Raw genomic sequence first — 27,976 nt, 5'->3', positions numbered from 1 at the left:
CAGAGCGCACTTTCCTTTATTGTGCCAAAGCGTTGAAACTGTCTGTCCTAAGGGAAACACTAAGTCTTTGGGGACAGCACTATTGCTTCCTGGCCCGAGACATACAAGGTAGAACAGGTCTAACACAGCACTCCGGCTGAAATCGCCGTCGTGTACAGGACCGAGGTTCCCGAGCGAACGCAACAGCGTCAGCTGGTTCCTAAACTCTCGGCCCCTCGTCTCTCCGGCTAGAGCTCCACACCGCCACTCCGGTGCACGTGACCCCGTCGGTGCCAGGAACCTGAGCCGCGAGGAAACAAACCAGGAAGGAAAACAACACAAACGCTGGCAGGCAGGCTCAGTCACGGAGGGTGGGTGCGCAGACCTTCAGACACCGCCAAACGGGGGCCACAGCTTCACGCAGATCAGGGAGAGAGAGAGAGGGTGCTGCTAAAAATAAAATAATAAGAATTCTTTACACTTATGTAGTGCTTTTCTGGACACCCCACTCAAAACGCTTTACAGGTAATGGGGACTCCCCTGCAGTACCACGGTGTAGCTCCACCTGGATGATGGTGCCCTCCGGCACCGTCACCCTCAGTCATCGCTCCCCCTCCGAGCGAATTCGAGTCCGGTAGGTGACAGCCTGTGATAGTTCAGGTGGGTAGCTGCGTCAGCATGCGTAGGCTGCAAAGGAACAAGTAATAGGTTTATTCCACGCTGAAAAAAAGAAGAAAGGGAACAACGTTTCGGCCGTGGAGCCTTCTTCAGGTTCTTCAACGTTTCCACGGCCGAAACGTTGTGTTCCCTTTCTTCTTTTTTTCCAGCATGGAATAAACCTATTACTTGACAGCCTGTGATGACAGGCAGGTTGGGGGGGTGGGGTGGGATTAGGGGGAGCTCCAAACTCTAAGGGACAGATGCGTTAGCACCTGCCAATTGCAGCAAAGCATCTTAAACAGCTCAAATTAGCACCTGCACAAGTTAGCACCTGCAGTTTAAGGTACTGCACTATTTGCACTATGTCCTGTCTTGTGTTATCATGTCTATCGTCTGAATTTATTATCCATGTCTGTTTGTCATCTTTTTTTTCCCCTCTCTAATGTTACTGGTTACGGCTCAAAAAGTAAGCATTCCAATACACTGATTGTAGAAGGCAAATAAAGAAATCTTGAATCTTGCAGATGAGATTGCAGATTCGTTTTGACATACACTCTTTTAAGAGACCAAGCTCTGATCTGTTGCGGTCAGTCGCTGTGGCACAGTGGAGTGATGGATGTCCTGGGTTCGAATCCCACATAGGACATACGAGTCTGCAGTCTCACCCTGCTCTTGAGAGCTTTTCACTGGTAGCCCCTCGTTTCCCCTCTGCGGACACAGGTCGTTCAGACTGGTTCCATACGTAAGGGGTCTGTTCCCAGTGCAGCCAGTAGAGCCTCTGGGGACAATGGAGAAACCGATGAACATGCTGAATGGTCTGTCCTTGGCCGCCGAGCTGATGGTCAGGTTAAACACCGAGGGAAACCTGATGCTCAGCTATCAGCTCCCCCAATCTCCCTGCCCGAACAAGAGCTGCTTTCCTCTCAATGCTGTAACCAACACCCAGCCTGTCACCTGAAACATTATTGTCAAAACAAACAAAAAAGCTAAAGCTGTCTCTTTGCGTTCAACCGCTAGCCAGAAACATGGGAAATGCGATTTGTTTTAATCAGGAACCGGCAAAGGTGAAGCACATCTTTCTTAGGAGTCACAAGATAACTAACACAGAGTGACAGAATCACATTGCACAGACGCAAGCCGAAATGTACAGGTATAGTCCTTTAAAAATGCTTAATTTCCTTAAATCAAATGCATCATTCATGCTGGTAGCTTATAGAGGTTTTCTGGAAATGATTTAATTTTCCTGTTCACACGACAAAGGTTAATAATATCCCCCCCCCCTTTGGCCCTGGCCCGTGTGAAACCAATCCTTCACCCTGACCAGACAGGACACAATGGCACTTCCTGCCCTAAGTAGCCAATGTTGTCACGAGTAGCATAAAAACCACAAGGCTGTTTACAGGAAAAACAAGATGTTTTAAAGGGTTTAAGCGGGGACTTTGAATTTCTATTCCTCAAGGAATTCCTCAACTCCTGTGTCAGACGGAGGGTTCTCCTACAACGGCAGCATGTTTGAGTTTGAAAAGGCTCACTTCCTTCAGGTTCCTCCTTGAGCTCAGGCCTGAAGGGAGAACCAACGTCCAGAGAATATCCTTGGCCTAGACTGGGAGTTTGAACACAGACGCACTATCCCACAGTGCCCCTCTCATTCTTTCAATTGGACAACATCAGGTGAATACCTGTGCAGGGTAAGTAAAGTGGAATCAGAACGCTGTTCAAGCTCTCTTATAAGGAAGCTGTCATTTTGGACAGGAGGGCTTGTTGACAGTGACTCCAGCATGCCCCCTAGTGGCTGCCATGTGATGTACACCACTAAGGGTTTCAGCCTATCCACAACAACAGAGCAGGTGTCAAAGGGGTAGGATGGCACTACACCCAACCAGAATTACCTCCACCCTTTGATGTTGTTGAAAGGGGACTTTTTCCCCCCATGAAACAGACAGATCAATTAAACAGATTTGTGGTCCATCTACAACACAGACGTACAGCACACGCAGATGCACTGTACGGGACCATGGAAAACAGGCTGTAGCAAGATACAGTGGATTGTATTAACAGAAGGGTAGGAATATTCCTTGTGGATAAACTGGCCAGGTGACCTCTGACCCCCAGAGAGAGAGAGAGAGAGAGAGAGAGAGAGAGAGAGAGAGAGAGAGAGAGAGAGAGAGAGAGAGAGAGAGAGAGTTCCCACACCTGCCAAAACCACAACAGGTCCCAATCCTACTGGGAGAGGGAGGAGGGAACTCAGTTGATCTGGCAGCCCAGTATGTGATCTCCTGTCACAGCCTGAGGAACAGTGAGTCTGTCTCCCAATAATGCTCCAGCCGAATACAGTATATGTCGATATTATATAATATGTCTTTGTTGTAAATGTCTGTAACATGTCTGTAGATTTTATTTTACTTCTATTTTTTGTTTTGTTCTATGTTAATTTTATTATTTTTATTTGCTTTGGCAACACTGATTGTACCTATCGGTCATGCTAATAAAGCACCTTGAATTGAATTGAGAGAGAGAGAGAGAGAGAGAGAGAGAGAGAAACCAGGGCATGTCCCACAAAACAACACCAGTAGACTCTCGCCTGGACTACTGCCCAGCTGAGCACAGAGCCTGTGGCATTGTACTGCGGGGAAAAGAGGGGGGCTCGTTCAGTCCACTGTGCCCCAAAAAAGCCCCAGGGGGGTGGAGAGAGAGAGAGAGAGACCACCATAGGTGACCCTGAGCTCGGGAACCACCCCTCAAAACTCTGAAAAATGGTGTTAAATTTGACAAAACCCTGGGGAGTAAAACTATACCTGCAAGTACAAACAAGTATATCCAGATCTATATATTGTCAGTCCTGCTGCTGCCTACCTGGAAAATTGTACCGGAGCATGCAGGCCCCGACCACCAGACTCGGAGACAGTTTTTACCCCCACACTGTCAAACTCCCAGCCTCTCGCCTACCATCTGAACCCTTACAGGGCCTTCTCTCTAGATCAAAACTCAAACGCACAACGAAATCTACCTCTACCTCACGTGTCAAGACGTTTACTCCCCAGAATTGTGTATCCTTTATTTCATTCTGTTGACAACAGTTGTGCAAAATCGTACGTCATTTTGCACGTTGCCCGTTGTCTCGGTCTCTTTTCTTGCACCTTTGTCTTGTGGTATGCACCACTCACCGTCCGAGAGCCCGCTAAATAGCGTTTCGTCCTACCATATACCCGTGGAGGAGGATAACGACAATGAGCTCGAACTTTTGAAGAGGAGTCATTGTGGCTTAACTGGAACGTGTAAACCTGTGGCAGAAAGACCCTGCGGCTCCGGTCTGTCCGGTCCGGACCGGGCCAGGCTGCTGAAGTGCGGAGGGGCTCTCCGGGGAGCCAGCGCCCTCTGAAAGCGGCGGTGTTGACAGACATTCACAGAGGCCGTAGGCCAGGCTGGCCCCCCCCTCCTTCTCCCAATCCGTGGGGCTCTTCTCGTCTCCCGCGCCCCAGCCCCTGCGTGCGGGAGCTGGGAACAACCCGCAGACAACACAGAGCTGGGGGCTGCCCTCCCCCTCGCAGGCCTGCCCTGCGGTTGCTCACGGGGAAAGGCCAGCAAGGGCTCCAGCAGCAGGGCGACGTCATCGCAGAGACCAAGCCCGACGGCACGCCGAGATCCCCGGCCCCCCCTTACCTGCTGAGCTCGCGCTTACCTGCTGTGGTCGCTGGTAAAACCCGGAACGGCTCCAACAGCCATGCAATGGGATTGCTGATGCCGTCTCTTGGTTCCACTCTATTCCGAATTGGGCCAGCAAGGACAAGGTCTGTGGGGTAGAGGGACTGGGAATATTTAGGGAGGATGAGGGGGGGGACAGAGGGCATGGAGAGAGGACAGGGCATTTCAGGGTACCACAGCAGGCCTAACCTCTCCCCAAATTAAGATACACTGTGCTCAGCTGACTGGGGGGGCATCCGGGTGGCTGGGGGTTTAATGGTGACCGTGGCGACTCTCCTCTCGCCTGGGCCGCCATTCACGGTCGCCGGGGGCAACGGCCCGTCTCCCAGCGGGAGAGGAAGGAATGCGGGGGCAAGCTCATCACGCCGAGACCGGGGGGGGGGGGGGTACAGTCCGAACGCAGAACAGCAGGGGAACAGGAGCTGCACCGGAGGAGGATGACGAGAGAGGTGAGGGAGCAGGGACAGAGGAAGAAGACACAGAAAGAGAGGCTAATGAAGGAGAACGGGGAGGTGGGAGAGGGAGTGCGTTCTCTCTCCTGCTGGAGCTAGGGACCCCAACTCTTTTCTGGGAAAAATAAACACTGAGACGGTGGGGGGGGGAGGGGGATGCCCTAACTCTCAGACTTCTCGGCCCCGTGTTTATGAGGAGACATCTTTACTCAAAGAAGAGTGATCCTGAGGACTCCTATAAAAAAAAAAGGAGGGTCGAGAGTAATGAAATGCATGAATCCAAACAGAACAGGCAAGACAGCCTGAGAAGCCCTCTCTTGGTTGTAAACATTTTGATATGAAATGGAGCAACAACAAAAAAAAAAGATTAAACTGTCATAATGTGAAGGTTTTTCACCAATTCGACTAGTGACCTCGTGTGGCGAACACGCGACACTACCGATTAGAGCTGCAGACGGATACTGTTCAGATTACAATTCCCACATCCGATGACCTAACCTGGAAGACCGTCGTGGTCTCAGGTTTTAATAATAATAATAATAATAATAATAGCTTACACTTATATAGCGCTTTTCTGGACACTCCACTCAAAGCGCTTTACAGGTAATGGGGATCCCCTCCACCCCCACCAGTGTGCAGCCCCACCTGGATGATGCGACGGCAGCCATAGTGCGCCAGAACGCTCCCCACACATCAGCTATATATCAGTTTTCTGAGTGTCTTTAGAACGGCAACACTTGAGAAGCTAAATGTGTCCAGTTGACGAGCTGCTTTGCGTTGTTAAAAGCAGAGTTTTAATGAAACAGAACTGTAGACACTGGTCCTCCGGGAACAGGATTGGGCAGACATGACCTGACCGGTGTAGATCATTAACCGTTAGGATGTTGGGAGGTAGAACTTGTCTCATCTCCATGTGTTGGCGTAGATACTTACATTTTCCGGCACATCGCCTTTTCCCAAATTGTAACTGCTGTTAAGCTTTGAAATGAAGTCGGCAATAAAAATAAAAGGTATCCAACACATCACGAGTAGGGTGTGTAGACAGTCTCACCCGCCAGGGGGCGCGCCATAGGCACGCTTTGCGGCTCAGAGACGCAAGTGCAGATTGAAAGAGGAACCTGGAAGCTGGTTTTGTGATTTTAAGCCCCGGAGCAAGAGAAGACCATCCTCATTAAATAAAGACACTTATTTGGAACACCACAACAGCGTCTACTGCGGCGGGCTGTGAACGTGTTAAAAATGAAATCGTCCGAAGATGAACTCGAACACTACTTGTCCTAACAAGACACAAACGAGAATTGTTGCTGGATGTACATTAGGACAATTCTGTTGTAATTCGTTTCGCTACAATCCAGCATTCACCCCTTCCTCTATCCCAGTATGTCACCAGTTCTGCAAAGGAACAGGTAAAGGTTTACTCCATGCTGAAAAGAGAAGAAAGAAAACAACGTTTCGGCTGTGAGGAATTCTTTGCTACGAACGCTGAAAGACCCTTTGGTTGGTCCTCGCTGTATTTGTGAAGTTTATGTACAGAACTAAATACAGGATTCAGTCGAAAAAAAAATAGACATACACTGGCATATTTTTCGACATCTCGAAAGCGTTTCCCAGGGCCTTTTTATTATGAATTGACATTGGTGCCAAAAAAAATACTTGAAAATTTTTTGCGTGATTTTCTGGAAGAAGACATCATTTGCGATCTCCGCCCAGTATGTATATTTATTTAGACTAAGAACAGTTCCATAAAACCCAATTAGCATATCCTGTTCAGCACGAGATACGGCTTTGTGGCTCCCCACGTGCCGGCTGGCCCACCCATTGCCGCATTGCTGCCGCGCATCGGTACACAGCCCTGCCTAGTTCCTAGACACAGCGGTCTCTGGTATTGACACATCCGCGAAGGGGGAATTTTTCCATCCGCTTCAAACCGAGAGAAACTTCTCGTTCCCCTCCCACAAACATCTGTTATTACGTAGCGTTAGACATTTAAGGCTCGACGCTGCCTCCCGTTGTCCCGCTGTTTCGTTTTTCTGTGGGTCCTCCGTAGGGGGTCTATTTGTACCAGTTGAAGTAGTCCCGGTCGCAGCCGCCATTTCGGGATTTAGAACAGCCGCTTTGTTGTCGACGCGGTTGTTGGTCTATGCAAAGAAGTTTACAAATATAAAAGAGCACCTTTTTAAAATTGCGATCAGTCAGATTTAAAAAAAATCGAACGCTCGATATTTATTTTTTTTAAATCGGGAAGAGATATCAAACATTTGACTGAGTCAACGTGTGTTATTTTAGGTTTGTAGTTGACGAGCTCACCGGCATTACTGATCGATACGCACGGCGAATTCGCGGCACGGGTCGTCAATTTTAATTTTTTTTTTTTGAGAAGAAACTTAAATCCAAAGCATTTTTAACAGCGATTTTTGTTCCGATTTCAAAAGACTTGTGAAGATGGCGACTTCAGTTGGAAACGTGGCTGACAGCACAGGTAAATACGGCTTCTGTCGTTCGCTTGCTCAATTAAATATTAACTTGAGATTGAATGAACAGCAAAGTTTAGTTTGGTCTTCTCCTAAACTAGCCTCATACGACTGGAGAGTAGGTAAAAGACGAGATGGAATAATTTTTTGGACATGAAGCAGTTGCTTTGTGTTCGAATCCCTTTTAAATACGACTTGTATGGGGATTAAATTTACAAACTAGTAATATACCACTCCCGAAACCGGGGGGGTATTGATACGAGAATGGATGTTCATGAAACCAGAACAGGGGCTGCATTGTGTAATTGGACATTTCTTCATTGCGAGATGCACAAAACAGTGAAAATGATTCCGACTCGCACAGCCCTCTGACATAGGTCGAAGCAGAGTTTAGGGGGGAAAATGAATGCAGTTATGATAAAGTCCACTTGAAACTGTGGTATTTGTATTTCTAAAAGGCATTGCAGTACAGCGGCTTTTAACCTTCCTAAACAGTATGGCCAGAACCATCTGTAAAAAAAACAAACCCGGAGAGGCCTGCTTGTTTAACTAGCTGGCTAAACCTCGCTTGTGTGTGCGAGTACCTGCAAACGGAGCGCTGACGTCATCTCTGCCGGACAGCTCGCTGGACTGCGGCCTCTGCGCTGTTGCAGAACCACACGATACGAAGAAGCGTGGAGACACGCCAGGGCCAACTTGTCGTTAATCTGCTTGTGGGCACCGTGCACCTCGCGTCCGGCAGCCCAGTTGACCCGGCCCTTTTCACCCACGAGTTCGCTTAACATAACGTTTTGGCGGGTTTAGACAAACCAGGGACCGTCTAGTAACTCACCGAGCTTGCATAGCGCAGAAGCGTGTGTTTCGAGCGTCTTGTTTTCTTTTTACTGAAAGGCGCTTAAAGTATCGAGACGTCCCTCCCAATCGTCCTTTGTCTCGGGTATTATACGCACGTTAATTCGTCCAGATCGGATCGTCCCTGAAGTGCTGGTGTGGCTCATTTTCTCTAGATCTCTTTAAATCTCCAGCACTTAATTGGGTCTAAATAGTTGATTTAGGTAATTAAGAGGTGGAACGAAACAGCCAGATTTCGTTTTTTACAGGTTTAGGTCACATCACGCTCAGAATAGGCGCTATGCACTGAGCTCTGCAGCATAATATGATTAATTTGAACTCTTGAATTGTTTTTACTTCATAATCATGGTGGAAGTTGCCTTCTTGTACAGGTAACCCACGATCTCCTACCTTTGAGCAGATTTAAATTGTGAGGTTTAAGGATTCGTTTAAGTACATGCGCTTAGTTGGAAACCAGCAGCAGTGTGATTCTGGGGGTCCTGTACTGTGTAACATTAGTGGAGGTGTACGTCTTTTGTACAGCTACTGAAGTAATGTTTAATAGCTAACGAGTACATTAAATCACACTACTATGTTGGAAAGATGAAGAATTCTTTTATATTCATGTAGACCGCACAAGTTAGGTGGTTTCTCATTCAGTTTTCAGAATTTACTTAAAATGACCTGTTCATGTTCATATCCCTCTGGTACCTGTTGGTGTGCATCTATTGTCCCAGATAATGAATTAATTACTTAATTACCCGTGTTGAGTTCAGTGCAGCAGCTGTTGTAGTTAATTACAAAGTATGCACTCTGTATGACTGAGTATAACCATGTATTCCTGAGCTGTTTAGGTTCTGCAAAGGCGCGGACTGCAGTCCATCTGGCTTGTACTGAATAGAGCAAACAAGGAATCGCTCACCATCTGTGTAAACTCCATATACCACAGTAGCAAAGGGCTTGTTCTGTGTGCTTACCCTCTGTTGTCAATATCATTTGTTCACTGTATTGCCATCATTTCATTATCGGTATACATAATATATTTCCATTCTCATTTTTGGGTCATTTTATCCTCAACCTTATTTTGTTAATATGTGCAAATCTCTGATGTAATGTATTAAAGTTGATCCAGGGTGTAAGATGACAAGGTGGTATAGTGCTAACAGCATTTCAGGTAATTTGACAAAACCTGTGAAATTGGCAACCGTTAAACATTTTCTGGGGAGTCTGTTTTGCTTCTCATATTAAAATTTACTTCTGATTGAAGTGCTGTGTACAATTTGTGAAGAAGAATGAGGTTTAATGGAAACCAAATTTGAGTTTCAGCTCCATTAGTACTTTCTAAAGGCAACAACATAAAATTGTGCCATAAAACGGCCTTGATGTAAAAAAAAAAAAGTTGGGTAGTTTCATGGATTGTTCCAACTGGGCAAAATGTGTTTGAGCATGATAGAGCTGTGCAGGTAAGACATTGGATAACATTAAAGTTGTCCAGATCACTGCTGTTCTATGTTTCAGAACATTTCATCCTCATTTTAAGTTTTAACACCCTGTTTTACTGAATGTTCTACATTTAACCTTTTGCTTTTTTATTTAGATTCTTTGTTTTCATGTTTGATTTTTTTTTTTCTCCATTTGTTCTAACGTGTTGTTTTCCCCTCCTCCCCCCCCCTGGGTTGTGTTGGTGACTCTGCTCCAGAACCGACAAAACGTATGCTTTCCTTCCAAGGGTTGGCAGAGCTGGCGCACCGGGAGTACCAGTCCGGTGACTTTGAGGCGGCCGAGCGCCACTGCATGCAGCTGTGGCGGCAGGAGCCGGACAACACCGGCGTGCTCCTGCTGCTCTCCTCAATCCACTTCCAGTGCCGCCGGCTGGATAGGTAAGGGCAGGGGCCCCAGTGCAGGCTGGGAGAAGCACGGGACGGCACCTGTCCAGTTCTGGTCCTGGGGGGGGGGCTGGTGCGACACCTTAACCCCGGTTTTATCTCGTTAACGAGCCGAGTTGGAATCAAAACTTGCAGACGCACTGGTCCTCCAGGACCAGAATTTTACAACCCTACACTCAAGTGCACTGCTGTCCTGGAGCTGCACTGTTCCATATGGAATCAAAACGGACCCCCTGGTGCTTTCCGGTGGGGTCATCCGAGCTTCACAACCTGCAGGCTGGTATGAAGCCAGAATCGGGCTCTAGATGTTTCATTTTTGTTATTAATTGGACATTGTATTGACTGATATACTGGTTTAGAGCAGAGTTATGGACTCTATATATTGCTGATTCGTCAGCAAGCTTTGGAAAGAGTTTGAGCCTCGGCATCGTCATGAACTGGGGGGGTTAGATTGGCTTCTCTCTGTACACTGGGAGCTGAACTCTGGATTTCACAGCTCTACTGCTACACATGGTCCCTTAGTCCTCTGAATTCTTTATGCTGTCGTGCTTCCATTTTTATGTACCTTTGTTTACAGCATCTGATAGCGGTCACTCCCTGTTTCCCCGTTTGTCCTTTTTTTAAAAGTCTTTCAGCTTTCTCACCAACCTTTGCTTTCTTTGTCTGTACAGCTGGTTAAGGTGTTTTGTTTATCTCCTTTTCGGGGCCTTTCGTGCTTATTTTAAACGTGTGTTCCGTTAATTGTTTGTTTTTTTTCTCGCTTAACCTTTAACCTCTCCCTTCCTTTGCTTCCTACTAATCCCGTTTTAAAATCCCTTTGTCTGGCGGGAGCAGTGTTTCTGGGGCAGACCTTGCTTGGTCTCTTTAATACCGAGCCTTTTATGGAAAAGGAGGTCGGGGTCATGTTGAACATCGTCGACTCTTTGAACAGTGATGCTGGAGTGAACGGTTTATCATTAGCACACGTGTAGATTGGGAAAGTATTGTAAATGTGAAGCAAGTAATCTGTCCAAAGTTGGAGAGCACATTTAAGAAATTTAGGGGAAGAATACTACAGACTATACGTTGTCCTTTTATGGCATTTTTGTATTGGTGTTTAGGCTGTTACTATGAAAAGCTGTGTTGTTAGGGTCTCCCTCTGTTTGAGCTGAAGTCTTGAGTACTCTCCCTTTCCTCCCCTACCTTCTCTTGTCCGCAGGTCGGCTCATTTCAGCACACTGGCCATCAAGCAGAACCCCATGCTGGCAGAGGCCTATTCCAACCTGGGCAACGTGTACAAGGAGCGCGGGCAGCTGCAGGAGGCCATTGAACACTACCGCCACGCGCTGAGGCTGAAGCCGGACTTCATCGATGGATACATCAACCTGGCCGCTGCACTGGTGGCTGCAGGGGACATGGAGGGAGCTGTGCAGGCTTACGTGTCTGCCCTGCAGTACAACCCGGTGAGTGGGCTGGCACTTTCACGCACGGGCTCTCTTTCTGCACTCCTGAAGTGGCGATCTCGCCGGTAGAGGGGCGACGGTGTAGAGCCGTGGTTACGAGTCTGGGCTTCTGGCTCGGAGGGTTGGGGGTTCAGTTCCTGCTGCTGGTGCATGTCACCTTGAATGCTCCAAGAGACCAAGCTGTATCGATGGGTGCAAAAAAATATTTACATGACAAAAAAATGAGTACTGGTTCGTTTTCTAAGGTACTTTTTCATAGAAATGCATCTGTCTGGATTCAGAATCGGGCAATAAATCCGTAGAGGTAAAGGGTGCATTGCTCGGATTGGGGCGATTAGTGGAGTACCACAGGGACCATAGCTTTCATATCAATGATCTCAATTCTGGTGTAGTTGTACTTGTATAAACACTTGGTAGTTGGAATTTAATGTAGGCAAGTACAAGGTTTTGTATATCGTTAACATGATAAAAGGGGAAAGTTCACTAGATGAGGCTGTTTAAAGAAAATGACTCGGGTTAGTGCGGACATAAATCCATTTACATCTTCTAGACCGATGTGTGGGGAAGCAAAGAATATAAAGCTTTATAGTAGAAAGAGCAGAATCGGGATGCTTGTTATGTTAAAGGAGGCATTACTAGTGTGTTTTAAAATTGTGTACTGTTTTGGTCGCCATGTTCTAAAAAAGATACAGCTGATCTTGAGGAATCAGGACAGGCTGCAAGAACTGAATCTTTTTAGTCTTGAGTACAGAAGACTACAAGAGGGCGTGATACAAGTATTCATAACCCTCAGAAACGCTGACGGTTAACACAGTTGACTGCAGTCTGTTATGTTGATAGGTGCATGGCGTTGTGTCTGAGATCGAGTATGAAATGGAAAGGGCATTCATCTGGGAAATGAAGTGACGGCCTTATCCGTTACAGTTTTGGGGTATCGAGTTGCCTTGTGTAACCCACTGTGCATTTTGTATTTCAGGATCTCTATTGTGTACGTAGCGACCTGGGGAATCTGCTTAAAGCCCTAGGGCGTCTTGAAGAGGCTAAGGTAGGTTTTTCTGGTCAAGGCTTGGTCACTTTCTTTTTTTGTTTTAATTTTATTTTTTGGTTGTAGTCAAACATTCTCAGCCTGGTCCCCGCCATTTTGTTTTCCGTCCTCACCTCTGTGGAGGGTGTGTAGGCAGCACCTCCTTCGCTCTCTCCCCACTTTGTCTCTGTCTGTCTCTCAGGAGGGCAGTTTTTGCAGGGGGTGCTCTGTTGTAGTCCTTTGCTACACCCGGTCTTCCCAGCGGCCTCCATCCTTTACAGCTCCACTTAGGCTGGGTTATCCGTGGCTGGGCAGCCATGAGCTGAGACCCAGGCCCAGCAGGGCGAGTCACCTCTCGGTCTCTCTCATAGTCCTGGCCAGTGCTTAGGGAGAAGTTGAGAGAAGCCCCTTCTCCCTCTGGCCTTTCTTTAACAAACAAGTGGAACTTCCTTAAACGGGTTAGTTTGCTCGTTCCCTTTTTTTTTTTTGTAAGTGGGCTTTATAATAAGGCTGGTGTGTGGTGCCTTTTCACTTTTTTTCCCCTCCTCTAGTTTCCCCTTCCCCTAAAGAAAATCAACCACCAGATTTTTTTTAATTATTCGAAGAAGTACAGAATAGGTGCTTCCCTCCTGTTCCTCAAACTCCCCTTCCCCCTCTTTCAGACTCGTATCTGTTGCTTCACCCTGGCTTGACGACTCTTGTCGGCGCCTTCCCAAGCAGGAAGAAAGGCTGAATCTGAAAACTAAACATTTTCCAAACCCCAAATTTTAGCATCAGGCTCGAACTGTGTTCATTTCTTCCGGAGGGATAATGCTGGCTCGGTCTTGAGGATATAAATGGACTGATGAAGTTAGTGATATTTGCCATAAAAGAAATAAGATGGCTTCTAACCCACCCTTTCACGTAAAAACAAACGAACTGTACCACTCTTTTGTCCCCCCCCCCCCCCCCCCCGCCCCTTTCTTTATGAAATGGTGTTGGAGCAGCTGTGTGACTCTGCAGCGGCTGTTGGATTGGCTGTAGGACGGAGCCGCTGGAGTCGGCTGCTGTGTTGCTCCTCTCGCCGGTTACAAGCCATCTTATTCCGTGCCTGAGGGGGGAAGAGCGGGGGAAGAGTGCGAGGGTGCTGCCGGCCCCCCCCTGCTCTCTCGCTCGAAACCCCGCGCGCCGGCTTAGGACCCGTGGAGTGCCCGCGCGCGAAGAGCTGTCTGCCTGGCGACACCGGCCAGGCGCTGGTCAGGGCTAAGCCCTCTGGCTCAGCCAGGCCTGAACTCGCGTGACTTCTCTGCCCAGAGATTCCAGCCCCGTTTCCCAGCCCTCCACACCAGCACTGCCCCTCTGTTGGGAAGACGGCCACCGTTTATAGAGCTGCTGGCCTGTGTGTCGCTGTGGAAAGAGTGAGGCTGTCGGTCTGAACTGGAGACCTCAGTCAGACCCGTGTCCCCTTCATCTAGGTCCCCAGGCTTTTGCCTCCTGCTGTGCCAGGCACACAGCTCGCACTTGGCACTCCACTGCACGCTGCAGTCGCTGGGATAGTAAGAGAGAACGCGCGCGCAGCACAAGCGTTGACCTCTTTATTTCAGAGCTGTGGAGGCTTCTAGATACAGAAATTAAATGCAAGATTTTTTTTTTCTATCCATTGGCCAGGATTCAGGAAAGCAGGACAGGAAAAAGAGTGAGGTATAAAGCACAAAAGCTAAAAACAAACAAACAAAAAAAAAAGAATGATTTTTAATTTTTTTTCTGTTTCTTTCCCAGTCCACGATGATTATTCTTTCTGATTACCTGTGATCAGTTCATTTGGTGAAGATCAAGCCAGTTAGCCCCCCTTCTATTTTTCAGACCAACCAAGTCGACACGTTTAGGTTTTTTTTTTGTTATGTAGAATTTAAATTCAGAACAAACCAAAGCCTTTCTTCTCTCATGGTCCTTTTCTGAGCATCGCCCCCATTTCCCCCCAAAAAAAATTGAAAACCAAACTTAACTTGCATGATTGGAAACTAAAAACAGGCTGATTTTTTTTTTTTTTTGGTTCTTGTGGAATTAGGCTAGTGGCTTCAGTGTTTTTTTTTTTGTCGTTTGTTTCCATAAAAAGAGAATGTACTGTTTGCAGACTTTTACTAACGCTCTTGTTTTCTTATTTTGTCTCTTTTGGTTTTTACCACTGATATTGTTATTTAGAAGGTTTCAGGTGGGTGACTATTCCTGCGTAGGTGCCTCGCGGAAAGGAACGCTAGGGCAGCATCAGTCCTCACCTCCTCTTCCAGCCTCGGCCGCCCTCGACAAAGTCGAAAAATATGGTAACGGGTTTGTAACTGCCACCAAAAGAAACGCACAACACTCCATGCCTGAGTTCTTCTGTCTTGTGGCTTCCATTTGAAACCAAGTAACTTACAAGCCAAGAGCAAAAGCAGAAACAAAAACCCAGTAATGTGCTTTTATTTCAATACATAGCTTTAGCCACATTTCTCTCATGTGAGATAAAAGATGAATTGGCTTTAGTTCTAAGTAGTATTGAAGAAAAAGTAAGAACCTTCTAACTCTCCTGCTCGTTAATTATTTTTTTTCCTTTTTATTTTGGGATTTATTCTTCTTGATTTGGACTTGCAGCGTTCTGCTGGCCAGGTGATGCGCCGTGAGTCTGCAGTAGCGCACAGGCTGCGCAGCGACCCCCCCTTGTGGCAACGCGCGGCTCCGCGAGACTCTCGGCCCGGCAGCTGCAGACTGCCCGTGCCGGCCCCCACCAGCGTGTCACCGAGCGGCCTCTCCACGCGAGCGCGGGAAAGCAATTGGGCCTCGCTTGCCTTTAGACACCATCAGGGAGCCCCTGAGCGTACTGCTTCGTTTTACACGATTGTCCCACACTAGAGCTCTTTGACCGGCTCTGTCCATTCACACCCTGTCCGAGCTGGAGGGGCGCAGAGCGTGTGCCTAGCTGGTTTGGGGTGCCCGGTCCCGGTCTGCGGTCTGCGCGCAGAGCCAGAGTTGGCGCCAGCGGGACGACTCTTGGTGTGGTCGGCGCAGCGAGCGACAGCAGCAGAGAGCAGCGCCAGCGTGGGTTTTTTGCGCACGCATTACAGGGACCTTCATCCGCACACAGCACGTGGCATTTGAGGTTGTGGGACTATCTAGGCCCACCCAGGCGACCCCCTTCCTCTGCTTAGGAATTGCGAAGCCGATCTGCCACGTTAAGGAAGGACTGGTCTGCAGACACCAGTAAAGGAAGTTTAAAATGAGGTTTAAAATGTAGTCGCCAGCACGAATCCAAAATGTGTTGTTGTAATTAAGGTTTTAAATTGACACCCGCTTCCCGGTATCCTGACGTCCATGTGTACATCGCGGTGTGCAGGGGGTGAAGGAGAGCTCTTCTGTGTTGGAACAGGGACCGGCCTTCTTGCGTGGGTCTCGGCGAGCGCTTGACTGAGCTCGCTCCATAACTGAAGAATGGCAGTCTGTGTGTGGGTGTGGGTTGGATCCGCGCAGCGCAGGGAAAAAGCAAGCGGCTTAGCGCGGCAGTGACACTCGCGCATGCTAGCCTATACTGCAGACTCACTTTTTGGCTTTGTCGAGAATGAACACTAACGGTTATTTTCTCTGCCCTTTTTTTTTTCTTTCTTCCTTTTTTTTATTCAATCTGTTTTTTTTTTGCGTTTGTTTTTCATTTATTTTTATAAATCTTCCTTACCCCCCCCCTCCTCCAACCCCCCACGTCTCCAATTCCCTGCTCCCCTCTTCCTCTTCCTCTCCTGATTTCATTGTTAACCCTTTCAAGGCCTGTTACCTGAAAGCCATAGAAACCCAGCCCAACTTTGCAGTGGCTTGGAGTAATCTGGGCTGCGTGTTCAATGCCCAGGGGGAGATCTGGCTGGCCATTCACCACTTTGAGAAGGTGAGCAGCAGTAGTTGTGTTGTAACTGGACAGGGTTTGGTTTTGATTACAGTATCGATCTGAAGTCTACTACTTATATGCGTGACTGTGAAGTAGGGCTGAAACGATTATTCAATACAGCCGTCAATCAAAAATCTGTCAACCAAATATTTCCTTTTGTCGTTTTTTCGTTTACATTTTAAATCGGGCCTCCAGCGAGTTAATGACTTCACCTGAAGAGGGCAGCGATGTTGCTATAAAGATAAAACTGGTTAGGTGGTTGGGTAGATGAGTGATTAACTACATGTTTGTTTTTATTGTCATGCCTGACATGTGGACATGTTGACTTTTAAATATTTGCATGTATAACTGGACATATAAAGTTCTTACTCTCAATGTTCTTTTTCTTTTTTTATAGTTCCCTTTATGCTTTTATCTGAACAGTGTATTAGTGGCCATGTGTGTTCGTAAGTGTGTGGAGTCCTGCCTGGTCCTGGTCAGGTCGTCATGTCTGTGTTCTGTTTCAGGCTGTCACTCTGGATCCCAATTTCCTGGATGCTTATATTAACTTGGGCAACGTGCTGAAAGAGGCTCGTATCTTTGACAGGTAATGCTCGTTTACCTTCTCAGACGTTGTAGGTTGGACGCATCTCCCCTGCCTGGTCCTAGATTTTGGTAGCTGGATTAAATGAATCAGCATTCTGTCACTGTGGCCCTTTGGAGAGCTAGAAGAGAGTAAGCTGACAGTCTGCATTTAATAATTGTGATGACAGTTTGCTTAAAAGTCATGTTAGTATGACAGAGGGGTTGTTCTTAATTTCTTTAGGATTCTCTTCTCCCTGACGAAATCTACAAATCATCTTTAGTTACTGGTTTTTGTTAAAATCATCTTCCTTTGATGTGCTGTGCCACATTTTTAGCTTCGTCTTTCAATTATATCTGTATCTTTTTCTCCACAAGCTTAGTTTCACATTACCACGCCATCTTGAGCAGACTAATCAAGGGTAGTTGAAATGCATTCTGTACCGTTGCAGGGTTTACGTTATTTTTTTTTATTGTACTTTAAAGGAGACCGTTTTTCTATAGACTAGAACGGTGTGGTTTATGATCATCCTTGCTTTGGCTTGTGTGTGGTTAGGGTGTGAGAACTTGGTTCCTGTCCCTGATGCTATGGTGCTGCTGTTTCTCTGTCCTTGCAGGGCTGTGGCGGCCTACCTGCGTGCGCTGAGCCTGAGCCCCAACCATGCCGTGGTGCATGGGAACCTGGCGTGCGTGTACTACGAGCAGGGCCTGATTGACCTGGCCATCGACACCTACCGTCGCGCCATTGAGCTGCAGCCACACTTCCCGGATGCCTACTGCAACCTTGCTAACGCGCTGAAGGAGAAGGGCAATGTAAGGAAATCCACAGAGAGCGTACGTGCACACTGCTCCATGCCTTTTTTTCTGTACATAAAACCTGTGTTCTTTTTGTTTTTGTATCATAGTGTGAAGTTTCCAAAGGACATTATATTCCAAATTAAACCATTGCCAAAGCTTGGCCTGATAACTTTGAATGTTGCCTAAAAACCGTAGATGTCAGGTTTGCGCTTTAGATAGCCTCGTTATTTTCTTGAGGTGCCTGGTCAATTGTTGTAAGTAAATGATGGGCTCTGACAGACTAGCTGGCAGAGCTGTTTTTGTTTTAAGACCTGCCCAGCTGGTATTTTTAAGTGGATCCTCTGTTTCACACCAGCTAGGTGAAAGGTACTTCTGTGCCCTCAGTGTCTTTTTTTTTCTTTCTGCGAGCCAGGTGTCGGAGGCAGAGGAGTGCTACAACACAGCTCTCAGGCTGTGCCCCACGCATGCAGACTCCCTCAACAATCTGGCCAACATCAAGAGGGAACAAGGCAGCATCGAGGAGGCTGTCCAGCTCTACAGGAAGGCCCTGGAGGTGAGTCTGCGCATTGACTCTTCGTTCGAAACTGAAATACTTGGCGACGCTGTGTATTAGCACTTGCTGGGAATTGTAAAACATAACACTTGGAGACTAGAACTGCATCTTTTCAAGTAACTGAAAATCATAAGAAAATGCCACGGTTACAGTGCACTGAAGATAATCCAGTCTGTCCATAAAATCCATTGGAAACTGGTATTTAAAAGAGAAATTGTTTTGATCATTGCTCTTTGGAAGGATTCAATGTGAAGCCTGTGTTGATTAGCTTTCTATTTGCCATGTGAAAGAAGAGATTGTGTTTTGACTCTGTAAACTCTGTGATCACAGGTGTTCCCAGAATTTGCAGCGGCTCATTCCAACCTGGCCAGTGTCCTGCAGCAGCAGGGAAAACTGCAGGAGGCCCTCATGCACTACAAGGAGGCCATCAGGTAAGAGGACAAACATGTATTGCTTTGACTTGCTGGTGCAGAGCCCTCCCAGATTGCTGGTCTTTTCAGATTTTCTCCACCAGAAAAGCTTCTCTCACAATGTTGAATAAATTCCATTCAGTGATTATCTGAGATGTGAAGTTTGTTCTATATTGTGAGTGCGAATGTATTTCTGTAATGGAATAAATGTTGGAGTGGAGACCTGCAACAGCGTGCATGCTGCAAAAGAACAAGTAGAACAAGTTAATTTGAAAACTAGAAAATGAGAATCCAAAATGTTTTTTCCGATCAAAGCAGTTCTGATTCAGCAGGTTGGTTCCTTGTTTGACTCTCAGCTGGAATTGATAAATTACTGCTCGTTATTGAAAATGAATCTGTTACGCCCTCAGGATCAGCCCTACCTTTGCTGACGCGTACTCCAACATGGGGAACACGCTGAAAGAGATGCAGGACGTACAGGGGGCTCTGCAGTGCTACACACGAGCTATCCAGATCAACCCTGCTTTCGCGGATGCACACAGCAACCTGGCCTCCATCCACAAGGTACTGCTCGCCTCACAGCTTGTGAGGGTTCTCTCAACGGGGTTTGGTGTGTTGGTCTTGTAGATTTGTTTTTTGCTTTTGTGTTAATTTTTTTTTCTCTCTAGGACTCTGGAAATATTCCAGAAGCAATTGCATCTTACCGCACTGCTCTAAAGCTGAAGCCGGACTTCCCTGATGCTTACTGCAACTTGGCTCACTGCTTGCAGGTAACGTCCCTGCTAGACAGGGACACTAACCTTCCCTCTCCGAATTTCTTCACGCATTATGGTAGTGATGTGACTGACAGATATGCTTGACTAGTAATGGCCTCCCTAATGGCTCTGTATCCTCTCAGATTGTGTGTGACTGGACAGACTACGATGAGCGGATGAAGAAGCTGGTGAGCATTGTGGCTGATCAGCTGGACAAGAACCGTCTGCCGTCGGTACACCCCCACCACAGTATGCTGTATCCTCTGTCCCACGGCTTCCGCAAGGCCATCGCGGAGCGTCACGGCAACCTCTGTCTCGACAAGGTATTGCCCTTGAGAAGACATTAGTGAAGCAAGCATCACCTCGACCTCTGCAATAGGCAGTTATTCCCTAGCCTGTACCTGGATGCCCAGTTTTCAGCATGCTTGCCGCAATGAGTTGAACAGCCTAGTTATTGGCACTCAAGAGGTTAAAGGTCATACTTTTAAAGGACCTGTATGAATTCCTACCAGTACTGCACACACATTCACTGATTTGAGGAAATCAGACAACCTTAATCCTCATCCCTCAGTCTTGAGTATTAACTATTAATCCGTTTCCCTTCTTCAGATTAATGTGCTTCACAAGCCCGCTTATGAGCACCCGAAGGACCTGAAGGCCAGTGGGGGGCGCCTGCGTGTTGGCTATGTCAGCTCAGACTTTGGCAACCATCCTACCTCCCACCTTATGCAGTCCATCCCTGGTATGCACAACTCCGAGAAGTTTGAGGTGAGAGATTAGCTGAGGATATTTATTTAGATGTAAATATTTTCAAACTCGTCAGGGGCATGGGCGTGTCAACATGTCTAAACCCACGTCTGCCTCCCTTCCCAGGTGTTCTGTTATGCACTTAGCCCCGACGATGGCACAAACTTCCGTGTGAAGGTCATGGCTGAAGCTCACCACTTCACAGACCTGTCCCAGGTACGTTCTTTGGCTCTTTTGTCCGTTTGTGCCTTAGTTCTCTACATTTACGAGTACCTGGGGGCCTCTTAGATTACCCTCGTTCTTGTTTCTCCTCTAGATCCCCTGCAATGGAAAGGCAGCTGACAGGATCCATCAGGATGGCATTCACATCCTGGTCAACATGAATGGCTACACCAAAGGAGCACGGAACGAGCTGTTCGCCCTTCGCCCTGCACCAGTCCAGGTATGGGAACCGGCACACTGCTGCTCAGATTGCATTTGTGCTCTGTAGGATGTCATAGTGGCTACTTATCCTCGAAAAGTAATAACTGCATAAATATAATGGAGTTGTGGCCCCTCTACCCCCCCCCCGCCCCACACACCACTGTCTTTGCTATTTTGGAAATGCATTGAATTAAGAGCTGGGTGTTAAAAGTTAAAAATGTAAGGTTAAAATTCCAAGCAACTAATTCACCAGGCATAAGAGTTGTTAAATGGTTATTAGCATAAATGTAAGAAAAAACTGAAATCCCTTAACCGTCCCTGGCCTGGTTAGACGCAAAGTTGTCTACGTCTGCTCTGAAATTCCCTTCTCCGAGCATTCCTCAGCCACTACAACGCACCTCTTCATTTAGTTATGTTGTAGCATATCTCTGTAGAAGATCACCTAACCAAATCTGCTAGGTGAAAGAAGAGTATTGAGCATAGGTCTGGGACTTTAAGTGGATGAGTTAAAATACACTCCACTGTTCTTTAGCACAGAAGCAGAGCTTGAGCCTTATTATTGGCATACTAGTGTAAAGGACAGTTTGTATCCGTCTCTCGGGAACAATGCACGTCTCTCACTGCTGTGAACCAGCTGCCTGATGTCTGCTCTTCCTTCTCCTTTACAGTCCATGTGGCTGGGCTACCCTGGAACCAGTGGGGCCCCCTTCATGGATTACATCATTACTGACAAGGAAACCTCTCCCCTGGAGGTGGGAGAGCAGTACTCGGAGAAGCTGGCCTACATGCCAAACACCTTCTTCATTGGAGACCACGCCAACATGTTCCCACATCTCAAGGTGAGAATGGGTCCTGCCTGCAGACCAACTGTGTGCATTTGGTTCCAGATCCACATTAGTTTCAAAACTGAGTTAGGGTTTTCTTCAGTGCTGTTCCTATGGAGCATTATTTGATGCAAAAAGATGCACCAATTTCTGAGTGAAGATTATTGTTAGAACAGTTCCCAATTGTTAGATACTGGTCTATACTGCGGCTCCACTGCCTCTGCGTTGGGTGATTTTATTTGCGTTGCACACTTTCACAGAAAAAGGCAGTAATTGACTTCAAGTCCAATGGGCACATCTTTGACAACCGCATAGTGCTGAACGGGATTGATCTGAAGGCCTTCCTGGACAGCCTGCCTGATGTGAAGGTGGTAAAGGTGAGAATTCAGATTTGGCCAGTGTGGTGCTCCTTGGTGTGGTACTTTTAGTAGAATTAGGATTTAGTGCGTGACTGGATAGCACACTGAAAATGAGAAGAATAGCTCCCATTTCAGAATGCATGACTGATTTTTTAATTTACTGCTGGTTTGAGTCCTATAACTAAATAAAAGTCATATTTGCGTAAATGACTTGAGCTCTGTCGGAAAGTCTGTTTGATTTTCATTTCCTCATTTTCCCAATTACTAAATGTAAGTTCTATAGTGTATTTCTTGGCGAATCCAGCTTGTCCTCTGGAGTGGAAGCTTCAGTAATAAAATGTAGTCTGGTATGACCATGATGTACTTCTGGCCCTTCACCCTCACTTTCACTTCCACCCTACAGCTGAAGTGTGAAGCCCAAGAGAGCACAGACAGCAACTCTGCCCTCTCCATGCCTGTCATTCCAATGAATACTGCAGCCGAGGCCATCATCAACATGATCAACCAGGGCCAGATCCAAGTCACCATCAATGGCTTCACCGTCAGCAATGGGCTAGCCACCACTCAGGTATGACACTGGGTGTAGCACCCCCTATTGGGGGGAGGGGGGTCAGTGTCCTACTCTCCCCGCACTAGCTGGGAAAACTGGGTTTACATTCATTTGCAACAAAACATATGGGAAGACCTTTTTGAAAACATTTGACATTATTAAGAAGTCACCTTTTGTCTTCCAAATGACCTCCTGGAGCAGTTCATGACTTAAGTGTGCTAGAAAAACTTGCCCTGTTCAAAGCAAGGGGTACACTGTGGTCTTAACTTGATAGATTTCATTCCTCTTTTTTTTGTTGACTTGATCCTAGGTTCGTTTCAAAGCAGCCTGACCGTTACTACCGGAAACTGCTGGTTACTGGTCTAGTCTCGGTTTGCATCTACATGGACTCCAGGCATGTTCAGTTTTGTAGTGCTATGCTGAACATCATGTAGCTTGGAGTGTGTTTAATGAAGAGAAGAACTTGTGCAAATGCACTCAAACCTTGTCCTTTTGAAGATGTGACCATGGAATATGAATTACTCACTTCATTCCTCACCTTGCAGAGCTACACATGGACTGTGCTGTGCCCCCTCTACTGTCATACATACACACTGTACAGTTCAGCTTTGAAATCAGTTGTTGCTGTTTTAAAAAGAAACATTTCTGCAGCAGTAGGAACACCGTCTGACCATCCCTCCTGTCCCCTGTGCTCTACCAGCCTGCTCACTGGCTCAGGTTCAGCCTTGATGCCGTATGACCACATATTATTGTCTTTCAGATATTTACAATCGAGAAGGTCAATGTATCGGGAACTTTAGCTCTGCAGGTACGCTAATCTTTCACTGGAGCGGTGATCTGACTCTGCATACAAATTTAAAGAGGTTCTCCTTTCTGAATGACCGACTGGAAGCTTGTGTATTACTATCACCCTGCCACTGTAGCCTCCTGAAGTGTTGGGCTCTCACGTCACCCTGGTGTCTGTAGAAAGGCTGCTGGCTGTGGGGTTGCCAGACAATCAGACGTTTGGTAGTAAGGTATAACAATATCATGTAGTCATGTAGTAGCATTGCACAGGTGCTGTTCTTCAAGCACCTGCTCTCTCTGGTATTAGTGACACCGAAACTGGCCACTTTCCCTGACCTCCTCGCCGGCTTGTCTCCTGCAGATCAACAACAAGGCAGCAACGGGTGAGGAGGTGCCCCGCACCATCATCGTCACCACGCGCTCGCAGTACGGCCTGCCGGAGGATGCCATCGTGTACTGCAACTTCAACCAGCTCTACAAGATCGACCCTCCCACCCTCCAGATGTGGGCCAACGTGAGTTTTAGTATTGCTGAGATCGGCAATCTCTCTGTGTTTCAGTAGAAATATTACAAGAAAGATTTCTGCTTGGTACCGAGTAAGCTTTGTATATGCATGGCCCAAACTGGTTTAGAAGGATGGGGGCATCGTGCCAGGTGCCGATAACGCGTGTGGATGTTTCTGTTAGCTGATGACACTGTGGTAGCTCTGTGTGCTTTGTTACTTGCATCTCAGCTGCATATATCTGTCTGTCGCAGATCCTGAAGAGAGTGCCAAATAGTGTCCTGTGGCTGCTGCGCTTCCCAGCTGTGGGCGAACCCAACATCCAGCAGTACGCCCAGAACATGGGTCTGCCTGCTAACCGCATCATCTTCTCACCCGTGGCCCCCAAGGAGGAGCACGTGCGGCGCGGGCAGCTGGCGGACGTGTGTCTGGACACGCCACTCTGCAATGGGCACACAACTGGCATGGATGTTCTCTGGGCGGGCACTCCCATGGTCACAATGCCAGGTAGGGCTGCAGGTTATGAAGAGAAGCACAGACTTGGCTTATACGTACTATCCAGGAGACAGAGAGGAGGTTTTCCAATTGTTTAGTCCTTATAAAGTAGCTTGTACCGATACAGTTCAGACTTTACCCATAAAATGACTTAAATTGTCCATTTTCCCTGAGCCAGGTGGTGTGGGTACCAGCCTACCTGAGCAGAGGAAACTGATCCTGAGCAGAAGTCAGGAGCTGCTGAGGGGGTCTTTGAGGACTAGGGACTAGAAGTTTTCAAGGCTACATGAAGCTAAATCCACGAGCTTTCTAGAGTGAGCAGTATTTCGATGAACACTGCCAGCATGTTACATGGGTGTTTCAAAGCTTTGAGAAAACTCCCGCCGCCAGTCTGCTTGGGCGATGCTCAGAGACCTTAAGAGTTCCATATTCTGTTGCGCATTGTAGGTGTCCTTGCCTCTCCCCAGCTTTTGACTGGTTTGAGTCTGTGTAATCGATGTTTTCTTCACCCCGCAGGAGAGACCCTGGCGTCGCGTGTGGCTGCTTCCCAGCTGACATGCCTCGGCTGCACCGAGCTCATTGCCCCAAACCGCCAGGACTATGAGGATGTAGCTGTCAAGCTGGGCACCGACATGGAATTGTGAGTCTTAATTCTCATTCACCTGAAATGTTTACTACACGTGCCTTCCGCCATTCAAAATATTAGCTGTCAGATGCTTTAGTGAATCGATCTTCTGATGGTTTTCAGTCCCTGTAAGAAACATCACCAATATTGTCATTCGTAAAGGGAGTGACAAGCATTTGACCCGCTTCATACAGCTTTGCTAGTGTTTGATTTCTTAATTGCAAAACTTCATTTGACATTCCATGTCAATGGGGAGATAAATTTGGCATCAGTAAGCAATAGAATTTAATTTTGCTTTACAAGCCATTTCTTTACTTCTGTTGTCTCTTATTATTCAGATAATGGAGATCTGAGTGTAGGATGTTCCCTGTTATCTTTATAGTTGTCAGTTGTGTTTAGTCAGATCATTGGGTATGTCTGTCTGGGCGCTGTCTTTTCACTTTGGATTTCAACTCTTTGTCACCCCACAGCCTGAAGAAGATCCGTGCCAAGGTGTGGAAACAGCGCATTTGTAGCCCACTCTTCAACACCAAGCAGTACACCATGGACCTGGAGAAGCTGTACCTGCAGATGTGGGAGCACCACGCCGCGGGGGGCAAGCCTGACCACCTCTTTAAACTGAAGCCCATGGAGAGCAGCGAGAGCGCCTGAGCCGAGCACCGGCCCAGCCTGTACACCCTGCTGCTGCTGCAGTCTCTGCTCTGCCTTGTAATGCAGCCCTCCCAGACCACCCTCCTCTCCCTGTGGAAGAGACTCTCCCTCTGCTGGAGCCTTCCATCTGCAGCGTGACCCTTTTCCTGGTAGAAAAGAACTTGATCTCCTGAGAGCTGTGGGGGGGGGGGAGGTCTGTCTTGTACAGCACCTTAACTGAGACTTTTCATATCCTGCCATATCCTGGGGGCTGCTGGACAAGGGAGGTTTTTTTTCTTGGTGTTCCCAGAAAGCACCAGTTTTAACAGCGGGTGTACAACTATACTGATCTAGTGATTCATATGTGAATCCTTGTCCGCCAAATTGTGACTTCAGTCTTTTTTTCTGTTTTATCTTTTTTTTTTTTTTGAACCAGACATTCTGGATTTATAAGAATAGAAGGAGGGAATTACCAGGATGTACTCGCACAGATGATAAAGCTTTTGTTGAAGACGAATAATTTGTAAAAAAAAAATCATCTTTAATGTGGATACAAAGTCATTTTTTAATTATTTTTTTTTCATCAGGTGTTTCACACACACCCTTTGAAGTACAGTCAGTATGTAGATGAGTTGCCTTTGGTGGTTGTTTTCTGTGCAGCTCTGGCTGGATGACGTTTTGTCACTGTTTTTGACACTCCGGGCATAGGAACCCCTTATAGGTCAGCATCTGGCCTGCTGCCTGCCCTCTTGCTGTCTTTGGTCTGAACTGGCGAGCAAGGAGCGATCTTGATTTTGTTCTGCACAGTCCCAGTACACACACTGTACTCGAAATGTCTCAGTCTTAACGTGAAACTGGGGGGAGGGGATGGGTTGTGGTTCCGATTTGGGAATATTGGGGAAAAAAAACAAGCTCTTTTTTTAACCACATGCCAACTTTTTGTGAGTGTGTGTATGTGTGTATTAAAGATTTCCCCAAATTAATCATTCTTTCTTCCCTATATACTAAGATTTGTGCAAAAAACAACCAATCCGTTCCAGCCAAGTATAATTGTGGACAAAAATCAGTTTCTCATTTCGGAAAGGGCAGCCTTCATCTTACTAGAAGCATGGCTACTCTTTTCTTTTTCTTATCAGGAAAGGCCCAGGTAAGTATTTTTAAGCTCTTATTTTTTTTACAATTTTTATTGAAGATCTGTGCTGTTGTCTTGCTTACTTCTGCTTCGCTTCACCATTGTGACTGTAGGGGAGACCTTTGCAAACGGCTCTACATCCTAAAGGGTATATTCCACGGATTACAACATTTTGTTTTATCTTTTAATGTTAAATCAATGTTAAGATATTTGTTACAGGAGTCATTTTATGGATTTCATACATTGTATAACTGGCTCTTGTGACATGGGGGGGAAAAGTGGTCTATTTTTCTTTGGTACATTGATGTCTGTTCAGTCACAATCTGTTCAGTCAGTTTTTCAAAAAAGTTCCAAAGAACGTTTGCCTGCCTTTAGGGGCACATTGAAAACAGGCCTTTGTATTGTGGAAGCAGTGTCCTCTAAATTACAACAGATGTTCACTTGTATGTTTTGGTCAGTGTCAAAACGGTAGATTCCTAGACTGAGAAAAGGGAATTATAGCTCACTCTTGTGTGCCGTTTAACTGGGGCTCACATTAGATCAAGCAAAAACATCACCATGTGTAGAGACTGAAAGCAGGCCATGCTTGAGGGTTATTTTGGTTTATTTGATTATTTCTTCTACCCCCTTCCACAGTGTTGTGAATCTTTTAAATCTTTCATCGTTATTTTTCTTTTTTGACAAATGTGAGCCGAAACAAATGGTAAGACTTTAAATACCACGCCAGGACGGAGCTGTACAATTGTATATCCTTCTGAGATCTGTGTGAGACCTATAAAATGTCTTTTAAAAACCAATTTACTGCTGCTGTGCTTCCTTCAATCTGTTAGGTCTCTTGCAGTGTGGTCTTCAATCTTACGTGCCAGCTGGGCTGTTGGTACATCACTATCTAGAGTGCAACTATAAATAAACTATTGGTTCCAAACTGAGTTGGTGTCCTTGTCTTCATTGCTGTACGTGTTGTCATGTATTCTACCCTTTCTGTACAACAGCTTATATTGTTGAAAGCACAAGAGAAGAACATTTCGAAGAAACTCCTAGACAGATCGTATGAAGCTAATGTGGTAAATACAGTGTGATTGTGGAGTGGTCCACAGATTCTGTCTTTGATCCTGATGCCTGTGAAGACTGGCTCTGATGTGAAGTGCTCTCCACTGTTCGTGTTGCCAGCGCTGAACACATCTTGCACTGTCACAGCTACTCATGAAGACCAACACCTTTCACTTGAGCTCTTCTGAATCGGGCTATACCTGTGCGGCTCACAACCAGAGGACCTCAAAAATGTTACCTTGCCCCCAATATTATAGTAGAGTACAGAATAGTATGAACTTCTATATTGTAAATAATAGTATCAGTTTTAAGGATGTATTTCTGTCCAATTGTGGGTGTTGTAGAGAAAATTCTTGAGGGAAAGGAACTAATTCAGCTCACTGCTTAAGGCCGGAGTTGACCAAACCCCCTCCTAGACACCAGCAATTTGACAGACTGTA

General features: G+C 46.7%; 1 protein-coding gene and 1 long non-coding RNA gene across 11 annotated transcripts; one reads left to right on the top strand and one right to left on the bottom strand.

Annotated features, from left to right (window-relative positions):
* On the bottom strand, positions 1–8,185 carry LOC148653879 (uncharacterized). Of its 3 annotated transcripts, none has more exons than XR_015924866.1 (4): positions 8,097–8,185; positions 4,319–4,429; positions 1,305–1,417; positions 1–429 (listed from the first exon to the last, which is right to left on the bottom strand). It is a non-coding gene; the product is annotated as an uncharacterized LOC148653879 (long non-coding RNA). The 3 variants fall into 3 exon arrangements; XR_015924865.1 differs by having other exon boundaries at positions 7,849–8,124; XR_015924867.1 differs by lacking the exon at positions 1–429 and adding an exon at positions 438–666 and having other exon boundaries at positions 7,849–8,124.
* Positions 6,869–27,415, top strand: ogt.1 (O-linked N-acetylglucosamine (GlcNAc) transferase, tandem duplicate 1). 8 transcript variants are annotated; one of them, XM_088596943.1, is made up of 23 exons: positions 6,869–7,272; positions 9,795–9,975; positions 11,180–11,423; positions 12,400–12,468; positions 16,220–16,336; positions 16,843–16,922; positions 17,515–17,710; positions 18,108–18,248; positions 18,579–18,679; positions 19,069–19,222; positions 19,327–19,428; positions 19,557–19,736; positions 20,023–20,181; positions 20,287–20,376; positions 20,477–20,602; positions 21,252–21,422; positions 21,668–21,784; positions 22,170–22,334; positions 23,077–23,124; positions 23,464–23,616; positions 23,859–24,111; positions 24,616–24,739; positions 25,195–27,415. In XM_088596943.1, the coding sequence occupies exons 1-23, from the start codon at positions 7,236–7,238 to the stop codon at positions 25,373–25,375; spliced, it is 3,189 nt and encodes a 1,062-aa protein (XP_088453069.1). In that variant the 5' UTR covers positions 6,869–7,235; the 3' UTR covers positions 25,376–27,415. The 8 variants fall into 8 exon arrangements, with proteins under 8 accessions (XP_088453069.1, XP_088453068.1, XP_088453072.1 ...); XM_088596942.1 differs by having other exon boundaries at positions 17,515–17,731; XM_088596946.1 differs by having other exon boundaries at positions 6,870–7,272; positions 9,825–9,975.
* Positions 27,416–27,976: the final 561 nt, after the last annotated feature.

This window comes from Lepisosteus platostomus, chromosome 10, assembly GCF_059453375.1.
Source record: "Lepisosteus platostomus isolate fLepPlt1 chromosome 10, fLepPlt1.hap1, whole genome shotgun sequence".
Taxonomy (NCBI): Eukaryota; Metazoa; Chordata; class Actinopteri; order Semionotiformes; family Lepisosteidae; genus Lepisosteus; species Lepisosteus platostomus.
The sequence above is the reverse complement of the archived record's forward strand: the minus strand, read 5'-3'. Positions and strand labels throughout refer to the sequence as shown.

What these genes read in the sequence shown, in the direction of transcription:
- ogt.1 (XM_088596942.1), top strand. Translation starts at nt 7,236, where the DNA reads ATGGCGACTTCAGTTGGAAACGTGGCTGACAGCACAG. An exon ending in ACTTCACAGACCTGTCCCAG is followed by an intron (nt 20,377 to 20,476) that starts GTACGTTCTTTG and finishes TTTCTCCTCTAG; the next exon opens with ATCCCCTGCAATGGAAAGGC. An exon ending in CGGGAACTTTAGCTCTGCAG is followed by an intron (nt 23,125 to 23,463) that starts GTACGCTAATCT and finishes TGTCTCCTGCAG; the next exon opens with ATCAACAACAAGGCAGCAAC.